The sequence below is a fragment of the Acomys russatus genome, chromosome 7, assembly GCF_903995435.1.
Source record: "Acomys russatus chromosome 7, mAcoRus1.1, whole genome shotgun sequence".
Classification (NCBI taxonomy): Eukaryota; Metazoa; Chordata; class Mammalia; order Rodentia; family Muridae; genus Acomys; species Acomys russatus.
Genome location: NC_067143.1, coordinates 7,940,622 through 7,953,090, shown reverse-complemented (window position 1 = coordinate 7,953,090; position 12,469 = coordinate 7,940,622). Strand labels below are relative to the sequence as shown.

Here is a 12,469-nt window from a genome sequence, read left to right as displayed (position 1 = left end):
TTCTTTTTAACCAAAATCACAACATATATTTTTAACACTTTCTCTGAAACTCATTTCTGTTTAGAAGAACCCGAAAACTTCAACTCAGAGGTCAAAATTCAAATCAACTGGCAGAATGTTCTCACATTTCTATATTGTTGTATGAAAATGTTTCTGCTTGATAAAAATGTGCATGTGCCTTTGTCGTATTTGAAAGAGCAGAGGCACATGCATGACACTCCTAAGTGAAAACAGTATGTGGAAGCTTCTGATGACGGCACAGTGCCACAGTCGCATAGTCCATCTTTTAACAGTCACCTTGGACATGCTTTAGTGGATAAGCATGTTCCTTCTATTTGAGAGACAGCAGAGAGCACATTATCGGCTGTGTTGAACATTTGTCTCTCTGTTGCTTTCTCCTTCCCAAATATTTACCTAAAGCAGCAGTTCTCAACCTGTGGGTTGTGACCCCTTTGGGAGAGTGTCAAATGATTCTTTTTACAGTCATAAAATCAGATATTTACATTACATCAAAATATCAAGTATCTATTCTAAAATATCTTCATAACAGTACCAAAATTAACAGTTATGAAGGAGCAAAAGTAGTTTTATGGGTGGGGGTCACAACATGAGGACCTGTGCTAAAGGGTTGTAGCATTAGGAAGGTTGAGACCCACTGCTCTAAAGATAGCTCCACATTCACTTGAGAAGGTCCAAGGCCTAAGGGAACTTCGACGATGAGTTCTTACTCAGCTTCCTTATGAATGCACCTGATGTCCAGCACTGGGCACAACAGAGCTTTCCTGGTCACATAGACATTTCAATGTTCCTATGCTGATCAAAGCCAATGGTCCCATTAAGAATACTCTCATCTTCATAGCAATACAAACTATCAAATAATATTCATCCAAAATAGTAGACCTGGGGCCTTTAAGCTTACTTTATTTAAATTGGTAATCAGAACACTCAGGCGATTGTCAACATACGAATAATGAACATACACATTAGCTACTGTTAAGGGCAAATGGGGTTTTAACAGAAATGACACCAAGATAGTCTAATAATACTAGATTTTTTATGGTGAATAGATGAGTGTGGTTTATATTAAATAGACATTATAATGTTTACACTGGATCACTAAAATATAAATTCCTACGTATTTCTGTCTGATAAACAACATGTTTCAAAAGTATGTTCAAAACTCAGAGGTGGGCTGGCCCCTGATATGAGCAGGCTCCATGAAGATGGAGATGCTGGCAATAACTGAGAGTATAGGCATCCACGTAATGGTCACTGTAGGCAGACATTTCTAAAATTCATTTCTATATTCAGCACAAGGAACAGCCCCACTAATGTGTCAGGTATATAGTGAGAATTTTGGTTTCTTTAAAAACCCAGTTATGTTATGTGAATTTATTTTTGTTTTAATCCCAGGTGTGGGATATGGGGCTGCTTCAGATTGTCCACAGCAGCTCACTATGTGTCTCGTGCTCTGGCAGGGGCGTGATTTGTGCCAGCTGCAGGTGCAGATAGTTTAATTCTGGGAACTCTTGAGATGGTATAAATGGGAGAGCCCTGAAAGGGCCTGTGGCAGCTGCTACTCCCCATGATGCTGCCCCTGATGCTGCTGGTCCCTGCTGTTGTGTTTGCTGTTGCTAGATTAATTGCTGGTTTGCCAGATATTCTGACAAAGAAGACTGGACTTGCCGGTAGGAATCCAATGACCCTGATAGGCAGGTAGAAGTTTACAGAGGTCTATGTCTCCTTTCCCCTCTAACCTTCTTTCTCGCCTTCCTAGTGTTGGGCGGTTGGAAGGGATTGAGGTGGAAAAGGGTCGTAGATAGAAGAACCCAAAGGAAATAGCTTAAAAAAAAAAAAAATGCACCTATACAGGCCGTCAGAGAATATTCTTCTACCTGTCTTCCAGTGGCAGCAAACAAAATTGTAGGAAGTACATAATAATTAACGATTAATATCCACAAATGTGAGCTGGTATTTCCCAGTCTCCTCCTGTATTAGGTTGCAGTACACTTTAAATTCAAATTAGAGTTTTGGTTTTAATCGTGTCCCAAATCATTCATTTGTTCAGTAGCATTTTACCAGGCACCTAGTAAGGCCTGGGGCTACAAAGATGAAGGAGATAAGTTTTTGCTAAAAAGCTGTCACGATACACAAACAGTCAAGGTATACTGCACTGAGTACTACTCTGGTGTGGAACGGCAAATGAGACTTGGTGCTGATAAAGAGCTCTTAGGATACAGTAAGGAAGTGCCCATAAGTACCAGCAGCTGCACACATTATCGTAACTGAACAGGCTCTAAGGACAAAACAGAACATCTAGAAGACTCACTGTGTAGCTCTGACAATGTCACAGTTACTGGAGTCCTCTACAAGAGGAAGAACTTCTTTTGCTTTCGCAAGTTCTTTGTTTTCGTGTGCACAGGTGCCGTGTCGACCAAACCCTGGAAGGTGGGAGCCATGGCTGTGATTCCTGCACTGAAGAGTAAGAGCAATTGACAAAGCATGTGAAGAATAAACATAGTAAATGCTAACAAATTAAACTGCTTTAACCTCTTACAGAAGTATCTTAGAGAAGATAATATCTTAAAAGATGCTTGATATCAGAAAAACCAATATATCTATATAATCTATCTATATATCTACACACATACATATATACACACAGACACACAGACAGACAGACAGACAGACAGAGAGTCATAAAACAGGTCATCTGAAAAGGCCCAAATGTGCCGTGGTAGTTGTAGCAGGAGAGGGTGGGGGCTACTGACACTGTAGGGACATTAGCAGGACCTTGTTTTCAGAGCTGTGGTGGGCACACCCTAACAGAATATTCTCACTTCCTAACGATCAAGCTCTTGCATCTTCCTTTCCCCTGGGAGATGGAAACAGCCAGTGACAAGGAATATGACAAAGGTGGCGGGATAATGACTTCTATGACAAGGTTAATAAGGCTGTCTTAGCAGAGGCTCCTGCAAAAACAGGCTGCTATGAAACAAAAGAGACTGCAAGAAGCCCAGGCGGCAAGGGACGAGGGTGGCTTCAAGAAGTGAAAGTGCTCCTGGGTGACAGACACCACGAAAATGAGAACATTTATCAAGCATCCACAAATAGCTGAACTGCATTACTAACCACATGAGCTTGAGAAAGAACTCGAAGCTCTATAAGGGAACACAGCTCAGGCATGACATCAGCTCGAGAGACCCCGAGCAAAGGATCCAGCGAAGCTGTGTCTGGACCTCGGACAAGCAGAAATACTGAGCTAATAAACAGGTGCTCTAAGCCACTATATGTGTGGTCATTTGTCATGTAGCAACAGAAAGCCAGCCCCGAAATGAGCAGAGTTCAGGGAGGGAATCCCATCAGCCAGGTCTGGGCTCAGGCCTAGTAATTTCAGGTACCAAGAGGTCAGCAACAGTGACAACTGTTAACAACTTCATTAAATTATCAAGTGGACAAAGCATCAGGAAATGGGTTTCAAAGGATTAAAATCCTCAGTTCAAATGAAGCTCACTGAGTCACTTTCATGCCCCCCAAAGCAAAGATCTAATTTTGGGAGAGGGACTCCTAACAGCTGAAGATTTTGGATACATCACACTTCCTAAACACATAAAAGTATTGTTTGCATATATTCTAAAATTTAAAAAAATAAAAACAGACTCTAAAGTTCAGCTCCAACGGTGGTAAGACCTTATGCCGTTCTTTAGTATGATAACCAATTAAATCAATCCTTTAAACTGTTCAAATCCCCAAGCAGAAATAAAGTGTTCCATGTCAGTAAGTGTATTCTTGATTTTGCTAAGACACGGCACCGAGAGTGGCCCGGAGGCTGCATGTCAGTGATGGAATGCCTACCGAGCATGTATGAGGCCCTAGGTTCAAACCTCAGAGATTAAGGCAACACTGAAGTAGAGGGTAATTCCACGAATTACTCTTAAGCAAACTAAGATGTATTTATCTACAATTTAAAGATGATTTAAGACCCAGCAGTACTTACACCTTCAAAATAGCTTCTTTGGAAGATTATTAGTTATTACAATGAAATGTTTTAGCATTTTCGTCCTGAAACTGCCCACAGAGCTGCTTTATGGAACTTCTGTCTTGGTTTAGATAGCAGCACATACGCATCTGAGTACAAGATCTCTCCTTAGCCATCTATTGAATAAAGTAGGGTCTTGTACTTTTGTGCACAATGCAATAGCCAGGATCAGACATTATCCCTGGCAGTCCTGCTCTTTTAAAGAAGGCCTAGAAAACTGGACAAAATACCTGAAATAAACTTTTAACTCTGAACAACAGTTAAATTTAACTATTTAAATCAGAATTTAAAAAAAAAAAAAAAAGGTTTTTTTTTGTTTGTTTGTTTTGTTTGTTTTGTTTTTTGGTAAAAAGAAGGAGAATGAAAGGGCATGGAGTTGGGCAGGTAGGGAGGTGGGGAAGATTTGAGAGGAGTTGAGGCAAGAAAAACCATGATCAGAACATACTATGTAAAACAAAAACAAAAAACAAAACAAAACAAGAAACCTTTATTCAATTTAAAAAAAGGAAGTAAAAAAGGTGGGTGAATCTTATCATGGATCCAAAGCTTTCAGAATTATGGGTACTTTGAGAAAAATACTTACGATACCTCCAACTTGTGGCTCACTAGCCTCATGCACCTGAAGACACCTATGAATGTGGCTGAATGCAGACCAAAATGACACAGTAAACTTAATATATTGAGATTGTGGGTGATTATTTTAGGCAACTTTGTAGCAACACTGGGTTGCAATGTTAAAAGGCCTGCTAGAGCCTCAGGGCTCTACAAATGAGAAGCCAGAAAGGCTGAGGTGGCTTAAGGTGAGAGTAGATTTCAAGAGAGGTAAGCTCAGCAAGGAAGAAAGTGTGAATTGTGTGTGGGGGTGGGGAGGAGGGGGGGAGTGTGGGGGTGGGGGGGTGGGGAGTGGGGGGGGGCAGGGGGTGGAAGAGGTGTGGGCAATGCTGAAGCTTAAGATATGAGATACTTAAAGTTTCTCAATGCTTCCTAAAAGCAAACATTATTTGCATATTCTAAATTAAAAAAAACCAATGTACTCTACAATGCATATACAGAGTGAATTGTACACGGCTAGAAAAAGGCTGTCAATGGAAATCCCAATTTAAACATAAAAATATACACCAAGGTACACAGCACTAAGCCTAAGGAATGCAGTGCTTATATGTCTACAATATTTTGAAGAGTACAAGAGACTTTGTAATATTATAGAGCTGATTACATAAGAAGATATAACAATACTGAATGTAGATAGAATTCAAATGTTTAGATTCATGAAGTAAAAACTGATAGAACTGAAAAAAGAAATCAGTTCACAAGTATAGAGATTACAATACTTCTTTCACCAACTGTAGTAAGAGCGAACACAAAATAACACGGTTGAGAAAAACAAGCAGGCAAACAAGCAAGCGAACCTGGGAACCAGAAAGAGACTTTTCAAACAGTACCACTTGGCCAACTGTTAGCACAACAGATGTATAGCATATTTCACATAGGTCTTAATTTGCATACTGCTAATGGCTAATGAGGCTGAGCATTATTTCACGTGCTCATCTGTCTCCTGCATAATCTATGTGCTATGAAGTTTCTGCTTAAGTCTTTGCCTCCCTCTCTCTCTTTTTTCGATACAGCGTCTCACTACCTACAGTTCTGCCTCCAGCCTGCGGAGAGGCTCCTGTGTCTGCTTCCTGACAGCTGGGATATCTGTGCTATTTTGTTTTCTTACTGTTAAGTTTTAAGAGTTCTTAATGTTAAACAATCTAGATTAGTACTGGAGATATGTGACTTGCAGATATTTCCTCCTGCACTGTAGCTTCCCTTTCCTTAGACGAATCATTCATAAGAGTGTTTTAAATTTTGATGTCCAGTTTATCAACTTGCTATTTCACCGATGGATTTTTTTTTTTTTTTTTTTTTTTTTTTTGATCTGTGCTTAATTCCAGGAACCACTCTGGAAATTACAATTATTCTGGCCACAGAAGAAAGTTCTAATACCCATGCTGCCAGAAGATCCCTTTCTCGTTCCCTGAGTGAACTGGATTGCTCATGGAGCTCCGTCAACAGGGATACCCTCTTCAAGGGCCCAACACTACAACAGGGACAAACCAGGGCTGAAGATGGTAAATTATCTGGCTGGGTTCATAGAGTTTGATTTCTGGTCGTCCTCAGTTGATTCATCATTTACTTTTCCAGAGTCCTTCAGGAGATGTTATGTAGTCTGCCAGATTTCACATCCACATTCAGTGGGAGAGAGGGGTGTGCTTTAATCCCATCATCCCACCCAGAACTAGAACTGCAATGCTCTTTTGGATAGGTTTGTTCAGATCTGTCTGTTAAATAATCAAACACAGAGCCATTTGCAGTCAAAACCATGTAGTTAGTTAAAAGAAAAGTAAGAACCCTTTAGGATTCTTCCTATATGACAGTGACTATAATCTATTCAACTGTAAGAAAGCTGGCTCTAAATAGTCTATGATTCTGATACCATTTGATTTTCTCTGGTCTACCTAGGATTCTAGTTCACAAGTGACTCAGGGTACCAGGATAATATGTTCGTTTATTTGTTTTTATAAGACACATGAATTGTTGGGGAGAAATAGAAAGAAAGGAATAACAAAAAGACATAGCTAGCTGAATACTTCTCCACAGGGAAGAAAAGTGCCGGAACTGAACAGGATGTAAGAGGCATAAAGGTACACTGCTGGCGAATTTTATAATATAGGTTCCCAACTTTTCTTATTTTCAAGATCAAGATGAAGAGGTGAGGGTCTATGCGGCTTCCCCTTGACTCTAAGCTCCGCGAACTGCTTCAGTAATGACACACTGCAGAAATGATGCTAGGCCCGCTGGCAAACCCAGGCCGTAGAAATTTGCAGCCTCCTCTTCCTGTCTTTGAGACACACTTTAGAATCCAGCTACTACGCTATGTAGAAGACCAGGTCACATGCCACACAGAGGGATCTGTTGAGAGGCAGCGTTAACCGCCAGATCTGCAAGTAAGGACACTCCTAGATAATAGCAGCCCCAGCCTTTCCAGCTGGAGACGCAAGGGAAGAGGGAGACAAACAGACCTGAACCAGGACATTCAGATTTCCCATGCACAGATCCATGACTGTTTTTTCATTATGTTTTTGAGTAGTCTGTTACAGTACAACAGATAACTAGAACATCTTTAAGCTATAGGAGAAGTACTACGCAATCAAATTATTCTTAAAACAGTAAGTACTCTGCAAGTTACAGCCGACTCTAAGAGTCTGGATCTGGAAAACTCTGGTGAAAGTCATATCCCTGACTAGCAAATACAATGCGGGTAGGGAGGTATGGCAGAAACCATTAAACTGTATTGCAATACGAACAGAAGTATCAGAGTTAAGTTTCTAAGTTTACCGTTGGTTGAACACCAATGTCAGACTCTCATTTTTGATGCTTTACACAAAGCTATGAATGCATCCAATACAAACCACCGCTTTCATAGCACTTATATCCAGCAGAGAGGAAAGAGAGAGGCATCAGGATCAAGGGTATATTACATGCTATTAAATGCTGGGGAGAAATGTGAAACGGGGCACGGGGCGAAGGAGTGCTGTTGTCAGTGACAACGGGAAAGGCCTGCAGCCTTAAGTATAAGGGGACTGAAAGTGCTACATCAAGGTGAGAGTAATCTGTGGGCGTTATAGAAACAGAGGAAGAAGCCAAATCAATACACAGGATTCCAGACAGAGCAAGTAAGTATAAAGACCTGGAACCCAGTGTAGCTGGGAGTTCCCTGAGCAAACCAAACTGTAAAAGATGAAGCCTTAAATGTAACTGAGAACCATACTGTGTAGGAAAATTCTGGCAAAAAGCTATCCGCACTCAAAATGAACTTCAACAAAGGGGATGCTTTTGTCTGTTTTGTTCATGAAGAATGGAGCGTTTACTTCCAGGAGACGCTGAAAACACATCTTCCAGATTAATGAGTGGAATCTTGGCTTGCCACCTAGCTGCTCTGGTAGCATGTGACTGCACTTTCTTGAGTCTCAGTCCTCACTTTTAAAATCAGAAATAATTACTCTTACCTAGCTCACAGTGAGTAGTGAGGAACAAGAGAGGGGATTTCTAAGAGGTGAAAGCGCTTCACATTATAACCAAAGAAAGTAACAACAGCCAATTACTATGAACAATAACCTATCTTGCCCTGCCAACTTCAACCTCTAAAATCATCCTCTCCCTCCTGATGTCATGGAACCCGAGCAGGGTTATTTTCCCTTCAGCACGGAGGAGTAAACATAAGCTCTTACAGGCTTTTATTAATGAGTGACAGTAATTAAGAAATGATGGCCACTCTTACCAACTTTTGAGCCTGAGAAAAATAATGAGACATAGTTTCATGTAAAGAACCCACACCCTTGTGTAAGAACCCAGTCTCCCTACACATAATTTTTATTTCCTTTAAAATGCAAGAACCCCCCAATAAAAACACCTCAGTACGTTATTTTCCACTTAAACCGACAGTAAACTAGTTGAAGAGGAAAAACAGAGATGTGTAGAACACTCTTGGGAGGCCAAGCAATGTGATTATCTCAAATTGTGTGAATATTCACTTCTAGCTCAACTCGAATCACAGCGCTTCAGTTTTCTCATCTGTAAACGGGGGTTTCTTTTGCTTAAGGACTTTGATGCTGGGACAGAAAGATGCACATAAAAGCATGTGGCCAAGGCTAAACATTTGCTAGGACTGAAGACGCCTGGAAATATTGAGAGCGTCTATTAAATGCCAGTTCTTGGTCTTCAGAGGTCACAAGCAAAAGGGACGAATTCTTAGTTCTCTTGGCTTGTACACCTTCCCCTACAGCCTTCTCTGTCCCCTGGGACTAATCAGGCCCTCCTCAAGAGTAGAATCCTTTGGGATTTTGCAGATGGTACCAAGGAGCTCCCTCTTCCTGCCTCCTCACGCTCCACGCTTTCAAGGAGTAGGAGAGATGTGGGTGAGAACAAGAGCTAAGACAGCACAGGGTGGAGAGAAGCAGGCAGACTAGGCGCCAGGGCTGAATTACTCAACAGCATCTCCTAGTCTCCAGGCCAAGGTCGAAGGTTGGCTTGGCTACCTCAGGTGTGTCACCTGACACCCTCCAGGTCCCCAGCGACTTTGGCGCCGTGCGTGACGCCCTACCGCCGGATGGAGGCTGCAGGAGCGCCCGCCCTTGCATTGCGGCCGCCGCAGAGGACAAGCAGCATCTTTCTCAGGGTGGCCAAGGCCCAGGCCCCGCCGTCCTCGCGGAGCCGCCTCACCTGGCCGCGGCTCTAGTCCCCACCGCCGTCCCTGCCCCACCGCGCTCACCTGCGAGCCCAGCCCTGGACCCTCCATCACTCCCAGCGCCCGCCCGGCCGCGGCTCCAGCGCAGAGTGGCGGCCGCCGCTCGCCGGCTAGCACGCCTCAGCCGCCTCTCGCCCACTTCCGGCTCGAGCCCCGCCCCCGTAGCTGCGCGCGTTCCAGCGCTGCCAATCCGCCACGTGGAGCCAATCCCCACTCTCTCTCACATGGGGGCGGGACTTTCTCGCCTCTAGAGACGACCGTGCCCCGCCTTCTTGCCTTTCCTTCGCTGTGCTTTTTCTCTCAGCCCCACCCTGAGGTCTTGGCACCTTCTGAGGTTCCCCTTCTGGGAGGCTCTGCAGATTCATGTTCTGGCTGTTATTCCAACGTCCAAAGCTAGCTGTCTTTGTGGCAACCTCTCCCTCACCTCAGTCAAGAATAACTTCATGTAAATATTGGGGTGGTTAATTGAGGAAAAGTATGCTTAGTTCCTCAGCAGTGATTGGGCAGATGTAGAGCATACTGTTTCATAGACAACTTTACAGATGTTAACTGCTGTGAAATGTTTGCTGCTCTTTAGTCGTGTACTCTTGAACAAGGCCCTTCTACCCTCACGGCCTGCTTCCTCATAGAAAGCGGGAGGTCTGAGCAGTTGAGATGGCTCAATGGCTAAAGGCGGTTGCCACCAAGTCTCACGACCTGAGTTTGTTCCCCAGGATTATGGCGGGAAGGGAAAGTCTCAGCGTTTTCCACTGAACACACACACACACACACACACACACACACACACACACACACACACACACACACACTGCACAAAAGCTCACTCACCACACACTCCACAAGTAAATTAATAAATGTAAATTAATAAATGCAACAAAATAAGTTAAAAAAAATAGATGAGTTCCACAGGGGAGGTAGAGATAAACCGGGCAAGGCTCACCCCGCCCCTTTTGGTGGACTGCATGGAGGAGCTGGCATGTAAGTCTTGCACAGATTGACGCGCTGTGACACAAGGACACTCTTGGTTCTACCCAGTGGGAGCTCTCTCCCACCTCAGCACCCAGAAAACAATGGGGTTTCCCCAGGCACAGTTCTTTGTGATAATTCCTTGATGTGCCTATTACTAAGCCTAACTGGGTTAGATCCTTAGACGCTAATTCAGAATAGAATTAAAAATATTATGGCTCTACATCCTATGAACCATGAAATAAGTGTCTGGAAATGAAGTGCTGGGTTTACCCGTGAGCAAAGAATTACTTTTAGACCATAAAATTGTAAGTGTATTGTTAATATCGTCAGTAGTCCTGTTGGGCACGCCACAGGTCACCCACAGAGCCTACACCCACTGAGGATGGGAAACATTGTGTGTGTGTTGGAACTCCCAGCGCCCAGAACTAGAGACCTAGAACATTCCTGCCATAATTACAGTGAGCAGCTGAGTGGATGTACGAATGTGTCATCAACTCTTATGATACTATACAGAACCAACTGAATGACAAATATGAGGAAGGACAGGTGACTTCCTTCAGAGTCAGAGTAAAGGCAGCTAATTTGGATAGGGTAGGATTAAGCCTGGGGAGGGGCTCAAAGAGGAGAGAACCTTGTGATGTAGTCACTTCCTAATCGTTACCTGATCGGATGCCTGTTTGTTGATCCCTTGGTGTGCGTTGGCATTACATCTAATCCATGGGATGGTGCTGACTGATTCCATAAGCTCCAAACCATTCAGCTAATGAGTGGTAGAGAGAGGATCAGTCCCATTTCTTTTGTTAGTTAGTGCTTTGGCCAAATGTAGTTGAGTTCTTTTTGTCTTTAAAGAGTTATTAAGCTGCTGTTAAACTTGATGGAGACTTGAAATCTGTTCCATGATTTTGTTTTGATGACTTAACATACTGGAAGAGTCGGCACTGAACAAATTTTTACACCCTACTTCTTAGCCAGGCTCCTAATTACACTCTGCTCATTAGTTTTATCCCCCTCAATAAGGTACATCACGTTAAGATAAGCATACCTGTGTCTAATTCCTCTGTGAGATCGAGCCTAGTGACGCTGCTAAGTGCTGTCACGGACTGTCACCTCTGAAAATACTGTTGAGGACATGCCCCGGTGGAAAAGCATGAATGTGTGTGGTGTGTGCGTGCTCCTGAAGTTACCTGGGTTGGAATCACAGCTTCAGCCTTTAGGAATTCTGTGACCTTCAAAATGTTGCTGCATCTTTCTCCTTCAGCTTTCTCACCTACCAAATGATATTTACGTCATAGTACTGTTGAAAGAATCTGATGAACTGATGTGTGTGAGCTGCTAAGAGGACAGCTTGGTACATTCCAGGCTTTGTAAATGGCTTAGTTTGTCAGCATAATTGCCACTTTCCTCCTCAGGCGTGGGGTTGGGAGAACATTGGATGGGACTAGCTGGATGCTGCTGTATAAAGGGAAAAGGGCAGCAATTCAGCAAGCCTGGTTTCTAGTTTACACACACTCTCTCTGTGTGTGAGAGTCCCAGAGTTGCCATAAAAAACCACTACTGACTGAGTGGCCAAAGTGCTGGGGAGCTATTGTCATATAGACCTGAATGCTGGAAGGCTCAGGTCGGGGTCTCAGCAGGCTTGGTGTCTTCTGAGGATGACCCCGTTACCTTGCAGATGGTCGCGCTCTCCATATGTCTTCACATGGTCTCCTTGGCATGTGTTTGTATCCAAATTCTCTCTTCTTCTATTGACAGGAATTAAATTGGATTAGAGCCCACCCTGCCTATATTTTACTCTTATTACCTCATATAAAAACCCCCATAGGCAAAGGAGTTACATTCTGAAATACTGGGTTTTAAGATGTCAGTATGAAGGGGAAGAGGCAGGACATTCTTCTCCCCACAACAATGCATGATTCTGACCAAAAACTGTTTCCTCTTTTTGTAAGTGTCCTCATGCAGGAATCTGCCTGGAAGTTGAGGCTGAAAGCACCCCCCCCTTTTTTTATGGTTCCTTGTAGCTTTGATCACATAACTTTCCTAAGTAAAATGAAGCCTTTTCTATCTCTCTCTCTCTAATGCCCTTACCTAGGTGGCACTAGCCTCAGCCTTCAAGCACATATTCACTTTCTCCTACATGCCAGACATCACTCAGCATTGGGAAAGCATTCGAG

At 43.2% G+C, this 12,469-nt stretch overlaps 1 protein-coding gene across 2 annotated transcripts in view; it reads right to left on the bottom strand.

Annotated features, from left to right (window-relative positions):
• Zdhhc13 (zinc finger DHHC-type palmitoyltransferase 13) overlaps positions 1–9,464 on the bottom strand; it is a 39,439-nt gene extending 29,975 nt beyond the window's left edge. For both annotated transcript variants that reach the window (XM_051148605.1, XM_051148606.1), the window contains exons 1-2: positions 9,354–9,464; positions 2,330–2,475 (exon numbers count right to left, since the gene is read on the bottom strand). In XM_051148605.1, the coding sequence (XP_051004562.1) occupies positions 2,330–2,475; positions 9,354–9,380 (173 nt within the window). In that variant the 5' untranslated portion in view covers positions 9,381–9,464. The remainder of the gene's footprint in view (positions 1–2,329; positions 2,476–9,353) is intronic.
• Positions 9,465–12,469: the final 3,005 nt, after the last annotated feature.